This window comes from Nicotiana tabacum, chromosome 8 (genome assembly GCF_000715075.1).
Source record: "Nicotiana tabacum cultivar K326 chromosome 8, ASM71507v2, whole genome shotgun sequence".
Taxonomy (NCBI): Eukaryota; Viridiplantae; Streptophyta; class Magnoliopsida; order Solanales; family Solanaceae; genus Nicotiana; species Nicotiana tabacum.
Window position 1 is genome coordinate 139,308,668 of NC_134087.1, and position 27,138 is coordinate 139,335,805.

Below are 27,138 nucleotides of genomic sequence, written 5' to 3' on the forward strand. Positions count from 1 at the left end.
GCACCTTCGCCAGTCCTGAGATGGTACCCGACCTCGAGGATCTTCATCGGCGAGAAGTCAAGCTCTAAAAGGCCGACGACGTTATCATCGGTCCCGAGGTGGTACTGATCGATGCCAGCCCTGTACTACTACAAAGTAGCAAGAGAGGTCGAAGCAGCTTTTATCCGAGAAGGTCAGAATCGATTTCCATAGGGAGCTAGAGATTGGAGTTGAGTGTCTATCTAAATTGGTGTTGTGTAATTGTTCCTAATTTCACTTCTAAACATTGTTGGTTTTGATATTAATTCTAAATTTATACTACTAAGATGCTTAATTAGACTAAGTGAAGTTAAGAGTAAAATATTGATGGTTGCCCAAATAAATAAAAGGCACTAGGGTAGTGACTTTCTCCTATGTGGATAATTGATGGATTCTTGAGTCTAAGGCTAGATTATCATATTTGGGGAGTAAGATATAACCATTGCACGATTCTACTCACTCTATACCTCTCGGTAGTTTGAGTGATTTTGCCCGAATTGACTTTCTCAAGACCAATTGGGTATGATAATTTGTGAAAGCAATTGAGGTTCAAGTCGGGTATTACTATCTCTAGGTTTAACCATTTAATTAGGGCTATCAGTCTCTTGAATACGCCCCAATTCCTTGTTGGACATATTTCATAGACTTAGGCTCTCTTTCTCAAGAAGAGCCAAAGTCAACTAGGCATAAACTAGTGTTTGCAACCACTAATTCAACACTAAAACCCTAAATTAGTCCAAATATCAAAAACTCATAGAAAATCAAGATTAAAACACAAGACCCATCAATTACCCACACTAGAGTTGAGCCACAACTCTAGCTAATGGGTCTAGCTACTCATGATTATAGAAGAAAAAAAAGAAATAGATGAAGAAAAGCCCATAATAATTAATTACTAGATAAAACTTGAAGATTCAATGATGAAACTAAGCTAAAATTACTCAAAATGGTAAAAGAGAACTGTTCATGAGCGCAGCTTTGGTCCAAAATACAACTGATGACCTAAAAATGGGAAAATAAACTATTTATACTAGGCTAAAAATTCTGGACAAAAATACCCCGGCGGGGTTAGTGCGGACCGCACAAAATCGAGTGCGGCCGCACTAAGGCTCTTGGCTGACTAATCTGCTTTCTGAAGTTGGCCACCGTGGACCGCACAAAATGCATCGTGGCCGTGGTGGCTTCTATTGCGGTTCGCACAAAATGGACCACGGACCGCATTGGGCATCATCCTCCAACTTGGCAACTCTTTTATCTTGAGCTCTGCGAACCGCACAAAGTCGAGTGCGGCCGCAATAGAATCAATGCGGTCCACACAAAATACTTTGCGGCCGCATTTCTTGGTTGCTTGAAATTCCTGCCCTCTGAACTTCATCTTTGCGGACCGCACAGAATGGTGTGCGGCCGCACTGGCCCTGTTTGACTGAGTTTGGCCTTGGTCTTGGTACTTGTGCATGTTTCACTCCTTTTTGAGCTGGTTTTTGACAAATTATCACCTTGTTGATCAAACCCTGCAATCAAGTACAACATTTGAGCCTTTAGAACTATTTTGTACACATTTCTAATTAAAACTTAAGCAAGAAGGAGTGTAAAATTCATCATAATCCCTAGTTATCAACTCCCCTAAACTTAAGTTTTTGCTTGTCCTCAAGCAAACAAAATAAGACCCACCTTTTAAGAGTCGATCCAATAAAATTCAGCCGACCTAAAGTGACCTCATCTAGCCTCAATTGGGACTAACAATTGCCCTCAATTCAAATGAATCATTAACAACATTCACTCTTTTAAACACCATGGATTTAGTGCGACACAAGAGCATCAAAAGTTGACTCAACACATCAAAAAAACTCTTTTCTATTACTTTGGTCGTTGTGGAACCCAAACACACACATCCTCAACTCTCCCTAAGCAACCCTCACCTTTAGGATAGTGGCACTCAGAACAAGGTTAATGGAAATACACTCATCTCTCTCAAAGAAAAGTCACAAGTCCGGCTCTAAGTACCATATGCTTGCCCCTTATGCGAGTCACCACTAATGTAAGTTTCATTCAACTCAAGATCAAACAGGGCTTTTGTGGAGACATAGTGAAGGCTTTTGGTTCAGGGTAGGAAATGTTTGGTCTAAGTAGGTTCCATATTCCCTTTAGCACTTCTTTTGCTTCATTTTGGCACGTATTCACTTGACTTTTTAAGTCATTTCACTTCTTTCTAAGGGGTTAGAGAGACACACTATCACTCTTTCTTGTTCATTTCAAATCTTTTCTCCTTTCTCAACTTTCCACACCTTTCATTCTTTGCTTTTATTGAATCCCTTTATTCATTTCTACATTGAACATTCTTTTTGTCTTTTTGCTTTTCTTTCTTTTTCATTGCCTTTTATTTTCTTCATTTTGTACCTTTTTACCACTTTGTTGCAATCCTCGTCTCTCCCCCCCCCCCAAACTTATACTTTTTCCATGTGCTAAGGAAAGATCGGGGTGCCAAGAGAGGGCATCTTTAGAATGGGTAAAGGCTTGCATCATGGTTCTTGAAGGAAAAAGGTCTAAGTCTCAAAAGGGTTGAGTAGGGATTTTATCATTGGTAGGCTATGGAAGTGTTCAAGATGTCATTTTGATCAAGAAGAGCCTATAATCATGTCTCAAGTCAAATTACATTTAGGATTTTGTCTAGACAAACATTCAGGGCAAGTTCTAGACCAATAGCTCGGGACTTGGACTTGCAATTCAAATTCTCACCACACAAGTTATGGTATTGCTAAAGACACAGAGTCGGGGGCCCACAACAACCTTAGATAAGATTTGAGCACACAATGGTCCCAAAAAATCACTTGATGATTTTCGGCCAACATAAGAGTCTCAAGGTCACAACTTTCACCATCATATACACAACGATTTGTTTTTGACCATAAGATCAAAGGCAAATGTGTTAGACCCAAGTGAAGCTTTGCTTGAGGCACCCTTACCAACTAACTACTAAAAAGCAAAAAGAAAAACAGACTCAAACCCTTAAGAAGGTTGTCATGTCATCCATCATCAAGAAGAGCCACCCGGTTCACACAAATTCCACCTTTGGAAAGAACAGTGACATTAAGAAAACCAAAGGCTTATTGCAAAAATTCAAAACAAGAAGCTACGAACATAAACAAGAAGCTAAGATAGGAAAAATGCGGAAAGTAAAATGAATATGTACAAGAGGGGATTTAATCGAATATACAATAGGGGAGATGAATATATACATAAGAACGTAACTTTTATATACAGACCCAAGGTAAAAAGTATGAAAAATGTAATGAAATGCTGAAATTATATACAGACCAAAGATAAAAAAAAAAGAAATCATAAAATTTTTCATATGTACAGTCATCCAAATCCAAATAGGGCTACCCCCTCAAATAAAAGCTGGAATTGTCCTCAATGCCAACTAACCAAAATAAGCACAAAAATAGAGGAAAGAGGAAAAAGAAACTACCTATGGGTCGTCTGTCTACATGGGGTCCTGAGTCTGGGTCCCTAGGTCCTCTATCTGCTCGGGAACGAGAAACTAGCTCCCTGTGATCTTTGGCTTTACTAGGACCTGGGCCTGGACCTGGAGTGGCTCCTAGGCTGCATCCTAGGGCTGGCTAGAGGAATCCTCTGGTGGGTCCACCAACTGAATAACTGCATCATCAGACTGGGGGATCACCCTCTTCCTCTTAGGAGGCCTCTCGGACTGCTCTGGCTGGGGCTGGGCTGCTGGTGCTGGGTCATGCAATAGCAAATCTAAAGGTAAGTGATCCGCCTTCAATCTCTCAACCTCGACCCGTAACTCCTTCACCGACTCTTTGGAAGCTCGAGTCTTCCTCATCTTCTTTTCCTCCCTAGAAAGATCCTTGAGAGACTTTCCATGTGAATCAACAGCATCCGTAAGCAATTGCTAGTTCTCTAGGATCTTCTTCTGGTTGTCCAGAAGATCCTTGAGAGTGTCCTCAATGGACTGTGGGACCTGTGGAGGAGGAGGTGTTGACTGAGCTGTCACAGTGGTAGATAGTACAGACATCTTAGAAGTAGCTGTCTACATCCAACTGTTGATGCTGGCAAGGGCCTGGTTTAGGCGGTAGGCAGTCAATGGGTATGCAGTGGTGGAGGGCATCTTTGGAGCTGTAGAAGTGGATGGACCTGGGGCCATGTCTGCTGAGGTGGAAGGAGGCTAAGTAGGAGCCACTACCACTACTGGCTCTTCAGACTGGCCAGTCGAAGTAGTGTCTTTGCCCTTGAAGTGCTTGCCCTTAAGGTTGTCGTCACCCTGTAGGCTATACCATGAGAAAGGTGCCTTCGCCTTCACTTTCATATCAAACTTCCACTTTTCCACATCTTGGTCCTCCAGGTACATGGTCAGGAAGTTGGGGAAGGTATAAGATCTATCACCTTTGTTCACTACCCGTGTAATAACCCGGGACATCACATTTCTGACGTTAATCGGGTACCCCGCCATGATAGATGCTACCAAAATTGCCCGATGAATAGGGAGTGAGTTGTCGTGGGTGGTTGGGTCTAGCCTGGTGCACACAAATGTCTCCCACCCCTTAGCCTCAAAGTTCAACGTTCTCCTCAATATCTTCACCCCCGCAATCAACCACTCGGGGGTGGTACCTGGGATTGCCAAGTACTCCACCAACCATGGACGGGCTTCTTCAACCACCTTCATCTTGTTCAAGTATAGGGACTCATCCTCCTCCAAGAATCCCAAGTAATTATTTATGGTCTTGCCATCAAATTTCACCTTCAAGTTCCGCATTTTTGTGACTGTGGTGCCCTTTTTGATGTTGGCCACATTTATGTAGAACTCCTTCACTAAATGCTCATTGGCGTCCTTCACATTGCCTATGAAGTAGTCCCATCCAGCTTTTTCTCTTAATTGCCTCAGCACATTGGGGTTGTGAGGCAAAAGGTCCCGGGTGATAATTTACGCTCATGTATCAATTTCCTCTATGTCTACCACTCTCTGAACTTGTGGTAGGCAACCTCACTTACAAACCGGTCCTGCCATGCCTCCAGATTTCTAGTCCTCTCTACCCCACCTACTTATGGCTCACCCCTTCTACTTCTTCCCCATCTTCTGCTACTGGACCCTCTCCGGATAGTGAAGCTGTAAGAGAGGTGGAGTATTCATTTTCATTGCCGGCAGATGAGCCCTCAGACGACTCAGAAGATATACGCACTGATGCTTGGGCAGTGGGATAGCTTGGAGGTGTATCCCTCAACCTGTTCCTCTCCAGCCAGTCAGGAACATACTCCGGCACGGATCCTGAAGATGCCTCCTGGGAAGGCTCATACTCACTCCCCAACTGGTCAATGGCTCTGTCAGCAGCTCTTATGATCCTCCTTGTGTTCTTTATGTTTTGTCGGGCTTGTGGGGTCAATTTTATCATTCCTTGTCCCCTACGCCGGGAGGACTCTCCTCTTCCTGTTTGTTTATCACCTTTGCCTCTTGATTTCACCATTGTTTGCAAACAACATTCAGTCATGTTTTGTTAGTCTCAATAGAAATAATGAAATTCAAAGTTGCAGAAAAAATATGTTGCAGACAGTTTAGATATTGCAGAGTGCAGACCGCACAAATGCAGTGCGGCCGCAAAGAGGCCACTGCCGACCACACAAAATCCATTGCGGTCCGTACAAAGGTGGGGTTCAGACTACCCACTCTTTGAATCTATGCATCGCGGACCGCACAAAATGCTAATGCGGTTCGCATTGAGGCACCGCGGACTGCACAAAATCCATTGCGGCGGCAGTCCTCAATTACCAGCATTCAGATTATTGTCCATTGCAGTCCACACAAATAGCACTGTGGACTGCAAAGAGGTACCGCGGACCGCACAAAATCCATTGTGGTCTGCACTGGGTGCCCTGCAGCAATACCAACCTAGGGTTCATGTTTTGTTCAATTTTAGTCCAATTATTCACCTATTAAAGAGTCCCTAAGTTTTGGCTCAGTGTTTTAACTACCTAGTCATAATTAAAACATTATTTAACTAACATAAGCTACAAAATTGAAAGAAAAACGGGACGGGAAGGAAGAAAAACTAAGAAAAACAAAAATTCAAAGAAAATAATAAAATTAAACAAATGAGAGGGAATTAAAGGTACCAGAGGTGAGATGTAGTGATGATTAATGAGCCTTAGCAGTTGATTGTGTGCAATTCAGAGAGATGAACAGTGATTTTTTTTACTTCTGAGATGAGAAGGATCGAAAAGTTCAAATGTAGCGCCTGAGGTCCTATTTATAGAAAAAGGTCCTGGGGCCCATCTTACTTACCCACCGCGGACCGCACAAAATGGCACCGCGGTCCGCGGTGCTCAGAATCATGAGGCACAGACAAGTTGACCACTGCAGACCGCACAAAATGCAATGTGGCCGCAGTGGATCACCGCGGACCGCATAAAATGCAATGCGGCCATGGTGGAAAACTTCAGAGAGTCCCAAATTTTGTCAAATCACCAGTGTGGTCCACATTGATTTCTTGCCCTCACTCAAAGGCCTTTGCGGCCGCACAAAATGAGTGCGGTCCGCATTGCCAACTTCAGAGAGTGAGCATTTTTTAATTTTTTCCTGTACTGCATCAACATAATCCTACAGCATCTCACAACCAGTCAGTTCAAAAATAAATCCTACACTAAAATGAGAATCAAAGAAAAACAAGAAGAAAAACGCATGGGTTGCCTCCCAAGAAGCGCCTGATTTAACGTCGCGGCACGACGCAGGTTACCATCAAATCGTTTGAGATGAAGAAGTGCCACCACATGGCTGTTATCAATTTTTCCTAGGTAGTGCTTGACCCTATGCTCATTCACTCTGAAAACTTCCCCATTTTTGTTCTTCAAGTCAAGTGTACCAAACAGGGTCACAAACACCACTTCAAAAGGTCCACTCCATTTTGACTTAAGCTTTCCCAGAAACAGACGTAACCGAGAGTTGAACAAGAGAACCAAATCACTCACTTTGAACTCCTTGCCATGAGCATATTTATCATGAAGGTACTTTATCTTGTCCTTGTACAAGGACGAACTAGAGTAGGCATAGAATCGGGATTCATCAAGTTCATTAAGATGCTCCATAGGAAGATTTGCTGCCACATCCTATTCAAGATTTAACTTCCTAAAAGCCCACATGGCCTTGTGTTCTAACTCAACCGGTAGATGGAAAGCTTTTTCAAACACCAACCGATACGGAGACATACCAATCGGAGTCTTGTAAGCATTCCCATAAGCCCGTAAAGCATCATCCAACTTCTTTGACCAATTGGTCCTATTTGCATTGACCGTCTTTGACAATACACTCTTGATTTCCCTATTTGAGACTTCAACTTGGCCACTCGCTTGAGGATGATAAGGAGTATAAATTTTGTGGTTGATACCATACTTTGCAAGCAAAGTGTCAAAAGCTCTATTACAAAAATGAGACCCCCCCATCACTTATGATAGCACGAGGAGTGTCAAACCTTGTAAAAATGCTCTTCTTGAGAAATGCAACAATACTCCGAGCCTCATTGTTGGGTAGAGCCACGACTTCAACCCACTTTGAAACATAGTCAACCGCCACAAGAATGTATGTGTTCCCACACGAGCTAACAAACGGGCCCATAAAATCAATGCCTCATACATCAAAATATCAACCTCAAGAATGGTATTGAGAGGCATCTCATCTTTCTTCAAAATTCCACCCGCTCTTTGACATTCGTCACACCTCTTTACAAGTTCACTTGCATCTTTGTACAAAGTTGGCCAATAAAACCCACAACTAAGAACTTTGGAAGATGTCCTCGCCCCGCCATGATGGCCACCATAGGGAGAGGAATTACAAGCCTCCAAGATACTCAATTGCTCTTCCTCCAGGACACACCTTCAGATCACACCATCCGTGCAAATCTTGAACAAGTACGGCTCATCCCAATAGAAATCCAAATTATCTCGTTTGAGCTTCTTCCTTTGGTTAGAAGAGAGATCACACGGGATTATACCAGTCACAAGGAAATTAGCAAAGTCTGCAAACCATGGCATACCATTCACCGATACCGAAAGGAGTTGTTCGTCGGAAAATGAATCATTGATCTCTAGGCCATCACGAGGCCTCCCCTCCTCCTCCATGTGGGACAAGTGGTCCGCACTTGGTTTTCACTCCCTTCCGGTCCACAATCTCCAAATCAAACTCTTGAAGTAACAAGACCCATCGCATCAGTCTAGCTTTGGAATCCTTCTTCGTCATCAAGTATTGGAGTGCGGTATGATCGGTATGGAATACGACCTTGGCACCCATAAGATACGGCTGAAATTTCTCCATTGCAAACACAATAGCCAAAAGTTCTTTCTCGGTCATCGAGTAGTTCACTTGAGCATCATTCATTGTCTTGCTCGTATAGTACACCAGATGAAACATTTTGTTCACTCTTTAACCCAAAACCGCCCCAACTGCAACATTGCTTGCATCACACATGAGCTCAAAGGGCAAGCTCCAATTAGGTGCGGTAATGATAGGAGTGGTGGTCATCTTGTGCTTGAGAAGTTCAAAGGCTTGCATACATCTCTCATCGAACACAAACTTGGCATCCTTTTCCAATAGCTTGCATAAGGGGTTCACTACCTTTGAAAAGTCTTTGATAAATCTCTAGTAGAACCCCGCATGCCCAAGAAAACTTCTAACTCCCTTGACAGAGGTAAGGGGAGGGAGCCTTGAAATCACATCAATTTTTGTTTTGTCTACCTCAATACCATGCTTTAAAATTTTATGCCCAAGAACTATGCCCTCTTCTACCATGAAGTGGCATTTCTCCAAATTAAGAACAAGATTGGTTTCTTCACAATGGGCCAAAACTCTATCAAGATTTTTCAAACACTCATCAAATGAATCACCCACAACACTAAAGTCGTCCATGAATACCTCCAAAATGTCTTCCACCATATCGGTGAAAATGGTCATCATACACCGCTGAAATGTAGTCGGTGCATTACACAACCCAAAAGGCATCTGAGAAAAGGCAAAGGTGCCATATGGACAAGTGAATGTGGTCTTCTCCTGATCTTCCGGAGCAATCAAGATTTGGTTGTATCCAAAATACCCATCCAAGAAATAGTAGAAGGCATGCCTAGCAAGTCGCTCTAACATCTGATCAAGAAAAGGAAATGGAAAGTGATCTTTACGGGTCACTTTATTCAACTTGCGGTAGTCCATGCTTACCCTCCAACCGGTTACGGCTCTGGTAAGAATCAACTCATTTTGTGAATTTGCAACCACGGTCATGCCACCTTTCTTCGGTACACATTGCACCGGCAAAGTCCAAGAGCTATCAGAGATAGGGTACACAACCCCGGCATCCAACCACTTGATCACCTCCTTTTTCACAACTTCTTGCATTGCCTCGTTTAACCTCCTTTGACGTTCCAATGAGGGCTTTGCATCATCTTCCAGAATAATCTTCTGCAAATAGAATGTGGGGCTTACCTCGAATATCAGCTAAAGTCCATCCAATTGCCTTTTTCCGCTTTTGAAGCACCGCCAATATGGCATCAACCTGCATGTTAGTAAGACAAGAGGAAAGAATAACTGGCAAAGTAGAACTAGGGCCTAAGAACTCATACCTAAGGTATGGAGGCAACGCCTTCAACTCCAACACCGTATATTCCTCAATTAAAGGTTTTGTTGGTGGAGTCTTTCTATTCTCAAGGTCCAAAGATAGTTTTCTAGGCTCATAAGAGTAAGAGCCCATCCCATGTAAAGCATTCACACACTCCACTCGGCCTTCATCCTTATTGACATCAAGATTCAACAATACGGTCTCTATAGGGTCCTCCACATTGATCATTGCACTGGCATCATCAACTATCACTGTCGTGACAAGGTCCACAAAAGAGCACACCTCGGAACTATTGGGTTTCTTCATTGACTTGCACACATGAAAGATCATTTTTTCATCACCCACCCGGAAGGTGAGTTCCCCTACTTCCACATCAACTAAGGCCTTCCCAGTAGCAAGGAAAGGTCTCCCCAATATGATTGGAACTTCATAATCCACCTCACAATCCAAGATCATAAAATTAGCTGGCAAAATAAATTTGTTCACCCGGACAAGCACATCATCAATAATACCCAGTGGTCTCTTCATCGTTCTATCTGCCATTTGCAATCTCATGGAAGTCGACCTCGGTTGCCCAATACCCAAAGTCTTGAAAACTGAGTAGGGCATCAAGTTGATACTTGCCCCCAAATCATATAGAGCCTTAGCAAAGTCCGCACTTCCAATGGTGCAAGGAATGGTGAAAGCACCAGGATCTTCAAGCTTCGGGGCCATTGAATGCACTATTGCACTAACTTGGTGGGTCATCTTTATAGTTTCACAATCCATGGATCGTTTCTTTATCACCAAGTCCTTCATGAATTTAGCATAGCCCAGCATTTGTTCAAGAGCCTCCACCAAAGGCACATTAATGAATAAGCTCTTCATCATATCAATGAACTTTTTAAACTGATTCTCATTTTTCTGCTTCGCGAGCCTTTAAGGTGGAAGTGGCCTTGGCACAGGAGCCTTGGCTTTAGACACAACCGGCTCCGGCATGTCTATTACGTGTTCCCTAGACGGGTTCACGTCATTTTGAGTTTCCACCTCGGCATCTTGAATACCAATCCTCACTTCTTCATTCATATTCTCATCAATCACATTTTCAACCACCAATAGAGCTTCATTTTCTTGCAACTCAACTTCATCACTCAAAATTTGCTTTTGTTTGGAGGCATTCACATCACCACCTCGTCCACTCCTTATAGTTACCGCTATAACATGATTGTTCCCACCCTTCGGGTTTACTGCCAAATCACTTGATAGAGCCCCCTTAGGGCGAGTATTCAAGTACTGTGAGATTTGGCCTAACAGAACCTTCAAATTTCTAATTCAAGTATTGTAGGAAGACAACTGAGCATCAGAATCCGCATTCTTCTTCATCATCTGTTCGAACATCATTTCAATTCTCCTCATGTCATTGTTAGAAGAACTAGGACCTTGGGATGGAAATGGGGGCGGACTACTCGGTTGTTGGTATATTGGGGGCCTTCGAAAGCCTTGCCCCGGTTTCCTTGATTGCTATTGTTCCACCCACCTTGATTGTTGTTACCACCCCAGTTGTTGTTGTTACCATTCCAATTACCCTGATTGTTCTGATTATTATTCTGATTGCCCCAATTGGAATTTTGGTTGTTGTTCCCCCAATTACCATTGCCTTGTTGTTGTTGATTGCCCCAATTGCCTTGGGGTCTCCATTGTTGTTGGTTGGAAGAATTGCCCCTTTGGCCTTAATAATTGTTCACGTATTGCACCTCCTCATTCTGCACATCATAACCATCATCTTGGAATCCACCACAATCATTGTCAAATTGCTCTGAATTCCCTTGGTTCTGTTGACCTCTTTGTCTTCTTTTATTGACTAGCATGTTGACACCCTCCATAGCATTCACTTGGCGAGGATTTTGAACTTGTTGCAATTGTGCCTTTGCTAGTTGGTTCATTGTAGTTGTCAACTCAGTTATAGCTTGCCCATGATCATGTAACTCCTTGTGCAAATGAGTGACCGTGGGGTCACCCTGGGGCACGTTGGCTCTACTTTGCCAAGCAGAAGAAGTGTCAGTCATTTCGTCAAGAATGTCACAAGCCTCATCATAAGTCAACTTCATGAAGTTTCCCCAGCAAATTGGTTCACTATGCATTGGTTTGTTGTGTTAATTCCCCGATAGAAAGTCTGTTGGATCATCGCCTCAGTCATATCATTATTGGGGCATTCCTTTACCATTGTTCTATAGCACTCCCAAATCTCATGCAATGGTTCAGTGGGCTCCTGCTTGAAAGTCAAGGTCTCACTTCTCAATGCTGCCATATGCCCCGGTGAGAAAATTTTTGCAATGAACTTGTCCGCCAACTCATCCCAGGTAGTGATGGAAGGGTTGGGATGTCGCTCAAGCCAATCCAATTCCTTCCCTCTAAGTGAAAATGGGAAGAGTCTCAACCGAAGTGCATCCTCGGACACATTTGTTTGCTTGCTCCCCCAATAGGTATCCACAAAACCCTTGAGATGTTTGTAAGCATTTTGATTGGCAACGCCCGTGCAATACCCTCGTTGCTCCAGCAATGTCAGCATAACATTGGTAATTTGAAAATTGCCTGACCGGATCCGGGGTGGGACAATTGCACTTGCATAGCCTTGGTTTGGAAGCACTCGAGGAGCCACTCTTGGAGGTGGTGGGGGAGAGTCTGGAATATTATCATTAGCTTGTCGGCCTCTCCTTTGAGCTTGAGGTACCACAGGGACCTCATCATCGATATTGTCATCTATCTCCTCTCCCGGTGGAATATCTCCAAGAGGTGCAATGTTTGCTGCTATTTAGTACCTAAAGTTGTGATACACACAAATTAGCAACATAGAAGGAAAGAAGAACAATACACAAAACTATTTAGGTAGATAGCCAAAATCGTTAGCTCCCCAGCAACGGTGCCAAAAAGTGATCGAGGCCAACCATGTACTACTACAAAGTAGCAAGAGAGGTCGAAACAGCTTTTACCCGAGAAGGTCGGGATCGATTTCCACAAGGAGCTAGAGATTGGAGTTGAGTGTATATCTAAATTGGTGTTGCATAATTGTTCCTAATTGCACTTTTAAGCATTGTTGGTTTTGATATTAATTCTAAATTTATACTACTAAGATGCTCAATTAGACTAAGTGAAGCTAAGAGTAAAATATTGAAGGTTGTCCAAATAGATAAAAGGCACTAGGGTAGTGACTTTCTCCTAGGTGGCTAATTGACGGATTCTTGAGTCTAAGGCTAGATTGTCATATTTGGGGAGTATGAGATAACCATTGCACGATTCTACTCACTCTATACCTCTCGGTAGTTCGAGTGATTTTGCCCGAATTGACTTTCTCAAAACCAATTGGGTATGATAATTTGTGCAAGCAATTGAGGTTCAAGTCGGGTGTTACTATCTCTAGGTTTAACCCTTTAATTGGGGCTATCGGTCTCTTGAATACGCCCCAATTCCTTGTTGGACCAATTTCATAGACTTAGGCTCTCTTTCTCAAGAAAAGCCAAAGTCAACTAGGCATAAACTAGTGTTTGCAACCACTAATTCAACACTAAAACCCTAAATTAGTCCAAATATCAAACACTCATAGACAATCAAGATTAAAACACAAGACCCATCAATTACCCACACTAGAGTTGAGCCACAACCCTAGCTAATGGGTTTAGCTACTCATGATTATAGAAGAAAAAAAAGAAATAGATGAAGAAAAGCCCATAATAATTAATTACTAGATAAAACTTGAAGATTCAATGATGAAACTAAGCTAAAATTACTCAAAATAGTAAAAGAGAACTGTTCACGAGTGCAGCTTTGGTCCAAAATACAACTGATGACCTAAAAATGGGAAAATAAACTATTTATACTAGGCTAAAAATTCTGGACAAAAATACCCCAGCGGGGTTAGTGCGGACCGCACAAAATCGAGTGTGGCCGCACTAAGGCTCTTGGCTGACTAATCTGCTTTCTGAAGTTGGCCATTGTAGACTGCACAAAATGCACCAAAGCCGCGGTAGCTTCTATTGCGGTCCGCACAAAATAGACCGCGGACCCCATTGGGCATTATCCTCCAACTTGGCAACTCTCTGATCTTGAGCTCTGTGGACCGCACAAAGTCGAGTGTGGCTGTAATGGAATCAATGTGGTCCGCACAAAATACTTTGCGGCCGCATTGCTTGGTTGCCTGAAATGCATGTTCTCTGAACTTCATCTTTGCGGACCGCACAAAATGGTGTGCGGCCGCACTGGCGCTGTTTGACTGAGCTTGGCCTTGGTCTTGGTAGTTGTGCATGTTTCACTCCTTTTTGAGTTGATTTTTGACAAATTGTCACCTTGTTGATCAAACCTGCAATCAAGTACAACATATGAGCCTTTGGGACTATTTTGTACACATTTCTAATTAAAACTTAAGCAAGGAGTGTAAAATACATCATAATTCCTAGTTATCAGCTACTTGACCTCGAGGACCCCCATCAATAAGAAGTTAGGCTCCAGGAAGCCAAAAGCACCTTCGCCTGTCCCGAGGTGGTACGCGACCTCGAGGACCTTTATCGGCAAGAAGTCAGGCTCTAAAAGGCCCACGACGTTATCATCGGTCCCGAGGTGGTACCCCACCTCGAGGAACCCCATCAATAAGGAGTTAGGCTCCAAGAAGAATAAGCACCTCAAGCTCCGTCCAAAAGGTTTTGACCTCAGGATATCATATAAAACCAGACAGTCCCTCATCCGGGACCTATCTGCAATGCCTTAAGATTACATACATTAAGTTTAAGACAAGTCTCCAAATGACCTGAGTCAACCCTCACTCGGGGACTTCTCTCGAAGGTTTGGCCCGAGGAACAGCAAAGGATTCTGCAGGAAGCTGTTTTTATCAACCGAAGGCCAAAAAGAATACTCGCACCCAGGTTTGATATTGGCAACAGCAGACAGAGCCATGCATTCAGAATATCCTTAAACATAAATGAAAGGGAGTATAGCAAGCATCGAAGATAAAATTGAAGAATCATCTTTGTATTCATAAACATTCAATTACAAAAGCCCACGAGGGGTCCTTACACAGAAACAAAGAAGCAAGAAGGTGTACATATAGTAAAGGCCTAAGAGCCTAGCCTATTCTCGAAAGTGCGTCCTCGGCAGCAACATTTTCGGGCATCATCTCCTCAGGCATGCACCCTCAAAGACAATATCTTCCAAGCACAATCCCCTCGAGAGTCTTATCTCGATCCCCCAAAATGGCATATTCAAAAGGGGAGACGACGAAGAGGAAAGTGATGGGGAAGAGCAAAGTGTCGCGGAAGAGGCAGGAAGGAACGAAGAAGTGGCTGGGTGAAAAATCTGGCTAGTATGGATTTCGCCAGGATATTATTGTAAAGACACTTCTTGAGATGTTGCCCCGATGCAGGATGCAACAATTAGTAGATAGTACCACCTCACTTCATGGAAATCAAAGGGAGTGAGGCGCCGCACCGGGTAATCGGGGGGAAGTGAGCAGCGGTGTATAGTCTGAGCCCCCTTTTGAGCAGCATTGTATAGTCCAAATATTTCCTTAGGTCGGAAGAAATCGGCCCTCTGCTTCATCGTCCCGAGCCAACGACGATAGTAACAACAACAACAACAACAACAACAACGACAAAACAACGTAATCTCGCTCGACCAAAGAAGGTCCAGGAGATAGGCCATAGCATGATTGATAGAAGTACCGCCATATAATCATGAGACCATGGGCCTCAAACATGGTGAACGACAAAGAATAAAGATAGTGAGAAGGGAAGAATGGATAGGTACGGGAAGATACTTGGATGAAATGCTGATCCTAGGAGGCCCCCATTTATAGAAAGGGAGGCAGCATAACAGACGGCGCCATTATCGCCCTCGAAAAACGTAATGGTAGGCACATTTAATGCATCCCTGGGAGCTGAATCGGTAGCGACATTATGGCTTTGGAGAATGAGAAACTGCCATGCATTGAATGATCCTGGAGAAGCAAAACGACGGAATATTTCGGTAATCATGGAGGCTTGTGTCATCACTATGATGTCATCATGGGAAGTCCGAAGAGTCGAATGTCAAAATCGTTTCTTGTCGCTCCTCTCTAAGAAATGCGGGGACTATCTGTATACGGCGAAATCGGAGGGACCAATTTCTTGTTGTTAAGGCATCTCGGAAGATCATCTCGAAATCTCAAGGCCACGGGCCGAGTTACAAACCCCGAGGTCCGTTGATTCCCGACCTAAGGATAATGTTGGTCGCGACCCCAACAAATATGGGGGTTCCCGATGAGTGCATCCAGGATCGGTAAAATCTGTCAAGCTAGTCTGAAGCTAGTCTAAACATGTGCTATGAAGTTAGGTAGCTGTCTCATCCCTATTTGTTTATCATTAATGTATTTTGTACTATGTTGGGATTTTCCCTCTTATATAAAAGGAATCCCTGTCATCTTAAAACCTCTCTGTTGCTCCAGCTGCTCCATAAGAAATATAGAAGAACATTCTCTTTGCTCTCTCATATACTCTCTTGATATTATTGCCTTCATTTATTATCTTCACATCTGTTCATCATTTATTGCTTATCATTGGCCATAAAGAGCCTTCATTGATTATTTTATAACTATTAGCCCTACCTCGATCACCCTCAATAGCTCGTAGCCGAGCCCTGGGATCGACCTCGAGGCCCAGAATCAACAAGCCCGAGGCCCCAAGTAATTGGCATATTGGTTCGATTGTCGCTCTCCCCTTAGCTTTATTTCATCTCTAAATCTCATACACTTAGCATCAACTGCTTAACAAACTAGCATAAACTAGTATAAAAATAGATCACGTATTTTTAGAGTCCCATCAACAAATTTAATTATTATTACCATTTTTACGGTAAACACTACTCTTACAAGAACATTTTCAATTATTCCCTTAGGTTTCTTAGTACTTTGATATGCAAACTGAAGAGAAACACTTATGTCCTTCATTTCTCCAAGATCCAATTTTCTAAAGATAGAAAGTGGCATCAAATTTATTGAAGCTCTAGAATCGCAGTGTTTTTTCAAAATATATTCCTCCCAAAGTGCATAGAATGGTAATACTGCCAGGATCACCAAGTTTTTGTGGTAGCCTATTTTGAAGTATAGCACTACATTTTTCAGTAAGCATTACCACATAAACTTCTTCCAATTTCCTTTTACTTGACAAAATTTCTTTTAAAAATTATGAAGGCATTTGCAACAAAGCATCAGTGAAAGGAATATTAATATGAATTTGTTTCAAGATTTCCAAAAACTTTGCAAATTCACCATCAAGCTTTTCTCTTTTCATTTTTTGTGGAAAATAAATTGTCACAGGGAGAGGAATCATTTTTTCAATATTTTTCTCTTCTTTTTTCTTGACTTCTTTATCTTCTAATAGTTCAGAGGGTGTTTCAACATTCTTACCCTTATTTACCTGTTGTTCTGACTGGTTCTTTTCTTGTCTGACTTTATTTGGTTCATCAAGCTCCTTACCTGATCGTAAGGTGATGGCCTTAAGGTGTTCCTTTGGGTTTTTCTCCGTATTGTTTGGTAAGGGGCCTTGAATTTTTTCTGACACAAGAGTTGCCAATTGGTTCAGCTGGATTTCCAAATTTTAAAAGGCTGAATTTTGGCTTTCCATTTTTTCATCAGTGACCTTGATGTATTTGTACAAAAGGTCATCAAGACTTGGATGTGTTTACTGAGGCCTTTGCTGATATGGAGCTTCTTGCTGATAAGGTCTGAAATTTGATTGCCCATGGTTTTGATTTTGGTAACCAGGTGGACCTTGTACCTTTGGCTTCTGGAAGCTCTAAGAGTTCTCGGCACCATTTGGATTGCTCCATTGAAATCCTGGATGTTTATGTGCCAATTGGACTTCCAAAGGGGTACTGCTTGTAACCGATTGCATTGAATTATTCATCATTTTGATTGATTGCTTGGCATTCATGATTCAAATGGTTTCCTTCACACATATCACAAGCCTCAGACTGGCTTGATTGTTTTGTATTCGCCTGAAAAGATTCAAATTTTTATGCCAAAGAAACAATCTGTTGTGTTAGTGTATTTAAAGCATCAACATGATTTACCGTAGCGGCCTTTTTGATGATTACACGCTCATATGGCCATTGAATGGCATTTTCAAAAATTTCATTCAATAACTACAATGCTTCTTCTATGGTTTTTCCCATCACAGAACCTCCTGCAGCTGCATCAATCACATTTCTAGAAGAGGGTTTTAACCCGAGATAAAAAATATACAACTGCATGTGTTCAGGAATATCATGGTGCCGGCATTTTTTTAACATTGCTTTTAATCTTTCCCAATCTTGATAAACTGCTCAGTATCAATCCATAAGAAATTAAATATTTCTTGGCCTTAACTTTGTTGTTTTAGCAGGAGAAAAATATTTATTCAAAAACTTCTGAGTCATCTGATCCCACGTGGTAATTGACCCTTGAGGTAAACTTCGCAACCACGTTTTGGCATCTCCTTTTAAAGAAAAAGGAAATAGCCTTAAATTGATTGCTTCAGGAGGAACTCCATTATACTTAGCAGTTTCAACAAGTTCCAAAAAATCAATTAAATGACTGTGTGGATCTTTACTTGAATCTCCTGTAAAAATACAAGATTGTTGAATTGTTTGAATTAGGCCGGTCCTAATTTCAAAGTTGTTGGCTGCTACTGGGATTTTCTGACACTAGATTCACAGTTGAAGCGGTCAGGCTTAGCATAATCCCTTAGGATTTTGTTTGCTGGTCTTGGCGCCACTTCATCAAATTGATCTTCTAAATGGACTGGTGGTGGCACTTCGGGTGGATTGATATCTTCTACTCCCTGGTTTTTCATTCCTTCACAAGCTACGCTCTGAGAAGACGATGTTTGTTTTTTCCTGCGTAATCGAAGAGATCTTTCAATAGGATCGTAACGCGCCAACTCTTTTGTAGGAGAGCGGGTCATAAACTAAGTGAAAAATTTTAAAGTAAAGAAAATTAAAGCTCCTTTTTTTATTCTTTTTAAAAGACGATTAACTTAATTCCTAAAATAATAGTAGCACTAAAAGAAAAATAATAGTAGTGATTAGTACACTTAGTGATAATAAATATCAATAGTAAAGGAAAGGATAGTTGGTACAAATAGTATGGTACAATGATGAAAGTACTATGAGTTATGACGTGAAGTTGTTGACAATAGTATAAGTGTTATAGATATGCATGTTAATCATAGCTACACATTTTAATGATAAAAACAGTAGGTAATAGTTACAACAATCAGAAAGAAAGAGAAAAAAAACTATTATATTACTACGGAAAAAAAACGTTAGAATAGATATAATAGTAATAGTTATAGAAATATTTAGTAGATGATGATAATACTAACAAATATAAGGATACCAATACATATAATAATAAATTCTCAAATTAGTAATAAAATATTTAATTTGAAGTAGATTTATGCCAATCCCCGGCAACGGCGCCAAAAATTTGACGAGGCCAATGTGTATAGGATTTTTCTGCTCGTGCTTAATTAAATTCTAATATAGTTTAAGATATCGTCCCACAGAGATTGAAAAATCTATACTACAAACTTGTAATATTTTAGCTACTATTTGAGAGAACCAAATTGATGAAAAGAGTAGGATTTTGAATTTGTAAATTACTTAAATAAAAACAACTTCTGAAAAATTTATATTTAAAAAGTGTTGGGAATCGTTGAATTCACTTGATAATATATTACAAGACAGTCTCAATTTTTACATGTTAAAAAATATAGAGAACCGGAATATTATATAAATACTTTATTTAAAGTAATATATTTTTAAATATATAATATATGAATATTTTATATTTATCATGTGGATTGGCACCAGTATAGGTATAAAGTCTATTTAGCTTAGCCAATTAACAAAAGGAGCACATACGCACAAAAAGAATTTACTTTGCATTTGCTCTGATTGATCTCTTTGATTAATGACTCTCTTTAATGCGAGGAGCCATAGACTTTATAATTGTAAGCCGCCGATAGTTAACTTTTCTCTTTTTGCGGAGTATTTCATGGGTGGTCATTCAACTTTGTGTTTGTTATCCAAAAGTCACTTTTTTTTCTTTCGTTACACAAAAATTATTTTACTATGCTCTAGTTATCACAATAATCACTTTGACCAGATTTTACAAACCTTTCACGTGAAAAGCCTGTTATATCCTTGACATTATAAATCCTTATGTAACACCTTTTATATTATATGCTACTTATATAATATACTTTTACCCAGGTATTTTACTTATAATTAAAATAACTTAATATTATTTTTTTGTTATTTTTATAATATATTGGTAAATTTAATTTTTTTCATAATATTAATTTTCAAGATATATAAGTAGCATTATTAAATTTGTCAGTAACACTACTGTGAACAAATCTGAAGTCCGCGTTCTTAATCATGCTTAATGAAATATGTTTAATGAAAATTAAAAAATTAAAACTCATTGATTTATCGGCCAAGCCATACCAATTAATTTAATAAATAAAATACTCACATTTAGCAAAATGACACATCAGATTAATACTTTCAAAAAAAATAATATAGTAACAGATAAAGCTTTAAAAAACTTAATATTAAACACAAATATCTTTAATTTTTTCTTTAAATTGTTTATTGATTATAAAAAATTATCATTTGTTAAACAAATCTGTTTTTATTATTTTAAATAAATATTAAAAAAATATTTTTTAATCATTTTTATATTTGTTCATGTTTGAATATGATTAAATAAATTGAGTGTTATGAAAAACTTAAATGTATGGATATATTATAAAAATATAAAGTTATTTTAATTATAAGTAAAATACCTAGGTAAAAATATATTATATAGTATATAATATAGAAGGTATTACATAAATGAGTGGATTAACGCCAAGGACATAATAGACTTTTCAAGTAAAAGTATTATAAAATCTTACCAAGGTGACTTTTGTGATGAATAGAGCAAAGTAAAATAATTTTTATATAACAAAAGAAAGAAAAATGAGTTTTGGGTAATGAACACAAAATTGAATGATTTTTACGTAACAAAAAAAAAGGTAATTTTGCATAATGAACACAAAATTGAATGATCACCCATGAAATTTACTCCTTTTTCGTATGTTGTCTACAAATTTAAATGGGGATCCATTTCAGCCAAAGACTTGATTAGCGTACCTGACAAATTTTTGTGGTGTTATGCTAGAATTAGCTAATCATATGGTCAACGTGGAGGCCAAAATTAACTAGGGACGTCGCCGAGTAGGTGCGACTCATTGCACCAGTATTGTCGCGGCCGACTCCTCCAAAGTGTCAAAAGCACACAAATAGCTTGTGTGGCGCTCGTAGCCCCATCTGACTACAAGCCAGCCTTTTCTTATCCTAGGTTTTCTCGCACGATCTTCTGCCTTTATCGAAGCTTTCCTCGGAGGCTTAGCTTCTCCTGTGCCGCCCGTTTGATGCCAAGGCTTCAACCTTATCTTGTTGATATATTCGTGATGCGCATTTCATAAGTTAGGTCTTGACATTGCGCACACCCAGGGTTTGGCTACGGACATGTCAGTCCTTCGCCTGGCACTGAGCGTCACTCTCGTGCGCACAGTCCAATCCTCAAGCTTGACACTTGCCTGGTTGTGCTTTGTCCGAGTAGGGCAACTTTCAATCCTTTGGTCTTTGTCATGTGCGCCTTTCATAAGATGCCGTTGCTTCTAGCCAAGTCATCGCCTCGCTCAATTAAGCTGCTAACAGAGTTTCTTACTCACTGTCGGATTATCACAATCAAGAATATTGGTGCATCAGATAATGGTACAATCGTGGACCAATCTCACTTAGAGCTATAGCTAACCAAACATGTCTTAATGGAATCCTTCTAAAAACAGCACCAACTGCACGGAAGACATCCCTGATGATAGCACATTCAAAGTAGGATGCCCCAAAACTAACTCCTAAAACAGAGAGGATGGCGGAAACAACGGCTGTGAAATGGCTTGACACTGAAAGTCGTAGTTCATGGCTGACAAAAAAAAAAAGCTACCATAATGTACACAACCAATCCCTTATAACCAGCGGTATCGGGTTCTCTAACTCGAATGGCATGAAGAATATAATTCCTGCTTTGATGTGATATCTGCACTGACATTCCATCGATCGCTAAATTTTAGCCCTCATAAGTTATGACATTCAACCAAAGTTTCATGGCGATCCATTTGCACTACTATCAATCTTACATGGCATCAACTCAGCCATACAATGAGCCTTACATAATGGTTTCATCTCACGTTACAATGCAATTTTTTTCTTTGATACCAACTATCATGGACCGACTCCTCCAAAGTGTCAGCGGAACACAAATAACCCATACGGCGCTCGTAGCCCCACCTGACTACAAGCTATCATTTTTCTTATCCCAGGTTTTCTAGAACGATCTTGTGCCTATGTCGGAGCTTGCCCCAGAGGCTTAGCTTCTCATGTGCAGCTCGTTTGATGCCAAGGCTTTAGCATTGTCTCGTTGACATATTCATGTGGCGCATTTTATAAGCTGGGTCTTGACATTGTGCACACCTGGGTTTGGCTACGGACATTGTCAGTCCCTCACTAGCACTGAGCGTCGCTCTCGCACGCACAGTCAAATCCCCAAGCTTGACATTTGCGTTGTGCCTTGGCACGTGGCTATGCTTTGCCCTAGTAAGGCAACCTTCAATCTTTGGCCTTTGTCATATGCATATGGTTTTCGTATGGCATTGGCGAACGTAGACCTCGCAATATACTTCCATCCCACATAGTGCATGCATAATCGCCCCACAACTATACGTTTAGGCCAACGAACCCTTGCTTTTGCAAGGCTGAACCCAAGCCATGCTCACAAGACGACATACAAGGATCTTAAAAGTGGCGCCTCGAGTGCCCAATCGGCACTGAGGTGTTGTCCTTTCCTACGGTAGCCCGCAGGGTCTAGTCTTTCCATACGGCAAGCCTCTGGCATTAGTTGTGCACCCAACGCTAGCCCTAAGGTGTGGCACTGTCCATAGAGTTCCGTAGCTCGTATGGACACCTTGGAAAATCCTTAGAGATGCCTAGGCAGGCCCTTTAGGTTCCCCCTCAAGGTTTCTCACTTGGTGCGGCTTAGTTGCAACATGCACCGGGGAGGTTGGCTGAGCATTCAACACCTTTGTCCCCCTTATATATGCTTTTAAAAAATGTCCATGCTCCCCAACTTAACATGTTTTGGCCAGAGAACTATAATGGACCTTTCTCTCTACTCCGACACCTCTGAATGAGGCACCGTTTATTCACAATGATTTGTCTTGACTTCCTTCACATGTACATGATGTTTCATTCCATTCCCATATCTTAGGAAAGAGATATAGCCATTGCAAAATTCAGCTAATTACGACAATGCCACTGAACTTGGCTAAGTCAATCCCATAGGTAAATGAACTCCAAAATGACGCCAAACTTGTTGAGCATATATAAGGACATATTAGGAATTAGGCCTACAGCTGAAATACTTATATTCCATCTATAACTCGAAAACCTGCGGTGCTGACATTCATGGCACGCATGCGGCCATTGCCCATAGGGTAGACCCTTGGACTCTTTCCAAGTCCTTGGTATACTTCCTTGGCACTCTTAGGACGTGCAATACAACATATCTAGATTGTCATTGCCTCCCGCAAAGTCCCTTTGCCTTATGCTCCTTATTGAAGCTCATTGTCAGCGCGTGCGAAATGCACAGAGGCTGATCAGGATTACAAGAGGATGGGTGCGTTGTTGTAAAGAGGTGCATCTAGAATTTATATTTGGCGAGTTTAACTTTTGTTTGTTACTGTGAACCCACCAAACTGTTGAAATTATAGGTTCAAAATTATATTCTTCTTAAAATTTGGTAATTTTCACATATGTTTATATTCCATGTCGAAAATAAGACCGTTCTGAGTGGAATTTGAACTGTCAATTTCACTTGTAGATGTGCACCCAATAATAATTACACCATAGGAGTTTTTCAGCATGGGTGCACACACATATTTAAGTAATTTTGAAGAAATATAACATTGTTATACATGGTTTAGGGAAAGGAGTATGGGTTCAGGTGAACTCATATCCCACAAACTGGATATGCCTCTGGGCATGCACGGCTGACACTCGCACAGCCAACTCGGGGCGTGCAGCATTACGGGGGCGAGAGTCAACAAAAGGCAGCCCGTAACAGCATATATGGCTATCACGACATATGCATCATTCAACCTGACTGACTGTTGTAGACTGAGTCAATAGATGAAATCAATGTAGCGTCACGATTGACGCATCATATCCAACCTGATTAACCATGCTGTTAGACAAAGTCAACTACAAGGATTTTGACGCTTCACCATGGCAACAGACTCATAAAATCTAGGGGATATGTACATCTTCATTTGTCAAAGCTATAACTTGGAATTATAGCTGATTCACTGTGGCATGCCTTAGTAGAAGCAACTTGTAGCTGCTAAGAAAGAACTCCCTTTACAGGACTTGGAATAAGCGTATCTTTGTTAGGCGGTTTCCACATATTGACACATGAAACTAAATGCACATGGGCAGAGATCTTTTGGATGACGTAAAAGACATCGACAGATAGCTCGATTATGGAAAAGAGAATTAGTAATGCAAGGATCATTTGTTAGGTCTTCCATTAAATCTTTGATCTGTTAGGTTTATGAAAGAACATTTTAGGATGTTTTTCATTAACTTGACGATGTATTTAAGTTTTTGGTTTAACTTAAACGAAAGTTTTGGCTGAATAAAAACTCTTTTTCAATGGACATAGTTGTTTTTTCAACTAGTATAGTCTCTACCAAAATCTTGTAGACCTCTTTGTCATTGCATGTGTCGCTAATAAAGACAGTGAATATGTATATTAGAAATGGTAGTGGACACATGAATGGAAAGCATTAAACTCTCAAAACTTGATAATCTACAATATCAATCTCAGCAAAAATAATGGAGGGTTCGATATCTAATTCTCTGTACAAATTAGGAAATTGGTGCAACAAGTTAACCGAAACTTCACTCTTCAGAAACTGCTGGTAATCCTTGTTTGAACCAATTATAGAGCCCTCCCTCCAAATGAAATACGTTAGTATAGCCATTGAGAATTAGCAAATATGCAGCAATTAGTGACCTGCACAAGGTGATCAACAAAATTTATATTTCCTTTACAAGATTCAATAAATCAATTTCTTGGTAATTAAAGCAAAAAAGAAAAGAAGAACCTTGACTGTTGGCCCTCGGGAAGATTTTGGGTAGGCTTCATTGTACCCCCGGATGAGCAAGCCACTATTATCTTTGCATCCTTGTTTATTTTAGATTCAACCACTGCTTGAGGATATCAACAATGTTAGTTATTAACTGAATCAATCAGAAAATATGAAGGGATTAAGTAGTAAATTGTACTTTGTATGAATTCGGGGTTCTCTTCAGTTCCAGAAAATATGCCAAAAAAGGCAAAAGCAACCCGTCTAGCAATGTCCCATGCTGTCCATTCCTTTATTAGCCTGTATATCTGGACATTAATAGCTCCTTCTGGATGAGCCTGCATTCATTAAATCTTACTATATTGAATCTCTCTTCATATAATTCCTCTATCAAAACACTGACTGACTGACTCACCTCTTTGAATTCCGCCTCTGGTCGTACGTCAAGAATCACAAAATTGTTCTCTTGCTGAAGTCTGAGCGCTTCCTTTGGCTCTACACTCCTCACCTGAAATTATTATGCCTTGTTACAACAACTACTACTACCACACTTCAATCCCATGCATTTGTATGATGATGGATATGAGTTGACGAGCCAGATTTGAAGCTAATGGGTTTGAGATTCTAGTCTTTTTAAGTTGTAAGGTTCTAAGTTTATAATTTGTACATTTCAATGGATTTCTTTAGACAAATATAGAGTTTAGACCAAAGCAACTGGTTACGGTCGGACCCGTAACCAGTATGCTAGCTTCGCCCCTGCAAGTTGAGCTTAAATGAAGAAGTAAGGATTCATATAGCCAACCTAAGCTTGTTTCGGACTTAAGCCCTTAAGCATAGTTGTTGTTGATGTTATATCCTCTAAAATATAGCTGCAGGGAAACTGATAGACGATAAACTATATTTACTTATTGAATACATAAAAATAAAAATAAAAAGATATTCGATTATTAGTTGTATTCTTCAAGCAACGAAGTAAATGGAAGCTTATTAGTGCATGGTGAAATTAAGGAACTGAGTTACTGGAATCAGAAAATTTGAGTTATATTTCTTAAGTTGTAATCAAAAGCTCCTCCATAGGGCTAACAACTTAGCGGTAAGGTACATTGTTTTACGTTACATTGTTATTCTATGTTTTCTTATTTTGAGAAGAGGAGCTCTGCCTCTCTTTAGGGAAGCATTTTCTGCATAGAACTAGGATAAAGGTCATATCGATCAATTCTTGAGAAACATCGATTTTATGAGCCAATGACAAAACAAGCGCATATATGGTTGTGTTGTGTTAATATAATTTTGGTTTCTCAATTTCTATTATGCATTAATTGGTGATCACGACTTGTGTTGAAGATAGACAGAAAGAGAGAGATTATTTTACCCTTTTTTCAAGCAGATATGCCCGTTTAGTTGACCACTCTTCTTCAGCTATTTGATCCAATAACAAAGTAGTTAGAGATTAACTTGGAACACTAATTAGCAATATATTAAAGAGAGAAGGGTGGGGTTGGTTGGGTACCTGGTGATTTTGCAGGTTTGGTTGCTGCATTTCTGATTCTGAGGGTCGAGGGGTAGTAGCTCAGCCTCAATGAAAATCTTCTGCTTACTGTTGTAGCTAAGCCATATGTCACAGATTCTTTGGTACTTGAATAACAACTACTAGTAATAGAATGAAATCGGTGCTGTAGAGATGAGCCTGCGCTAACTGAAGTTACAGCAGCCATATATCTCCACAACAATGTGTTTGATAGAAATTTGGACCTTCTAATTAAAGACTGAATAATGAAAACTTGATGTGTCTGCTTTCTCTTTTGTCTTGAAATGGAAATATCTAGAGATGTGGATATTTTAGGCAATCTCAGTTTGTGGTGCTAGTGATGCTATTTGGATTTCATTGTGTCCATGTCATCTTCCTTTTTTCCCTACAAGTAAGGATTTATATAAGCCACTCTCCGTTTACGGTACATGCAAAATTACCTCCTTTTTTTCTTTTTTTCCTTTTACCACTCAATCTCATGAATTAACATTATTTTACGCGTAACTCGAATGTCAACCTTGAATGGATCAAAATCTGACCAGACAAAAATCGGCGTGGGAAGGGACGGTGAAAAGTTACTTGGGACTGTCGTATCCACACCACGCTGTAATGACACGCACCTCGGCCACGTTCGAGGTTATGTATTCAGAACGCTTGAGAGGCGAATTGGATATTACGGCATTTCAAGGGGTCAGCCCACAATATAGTCAAACGACTTAAGTACTATGGTTAATGACCGTTGGGT

General features: G+C 40.5%; 1 protein-coding gene across 1 annotated transcript; it reads right to left on the reverse strand.

Annotated features, from left to right (window-relative positions):
- Nucleotides 1-24,504: 24,504 nt before the first annotated feature.
- LOC107765512 (rhodanese-like domain-containing protein 14, chloroplastic) lies at nt 24,505-26,657 on the reverse strand. Its single transcript, XM_016584172.2, has 6 exons — nt 26,376-26,657; nt 26,238-26,284; nt 25,281-25,373; nt 25,065-25,203; nt 24,884-24,986; nt 24,505-24,792 (listed from the first exon to the last, which is right to left on the reverse strand). Exons 1-6 carry the CDS (start codon nt 26,578-26,580, stop codon nt 24,678-24,680), a joined length of 702 nt encoding a protein of 233 aa, XP_016439658.1. The 5' UTR covers nt 26,581-26,657; the 3' UTR covers nt 24,505-24,677.
- Between the last annotated feature and the right edge of the window lie 481 nt (nt 26,658-27,138).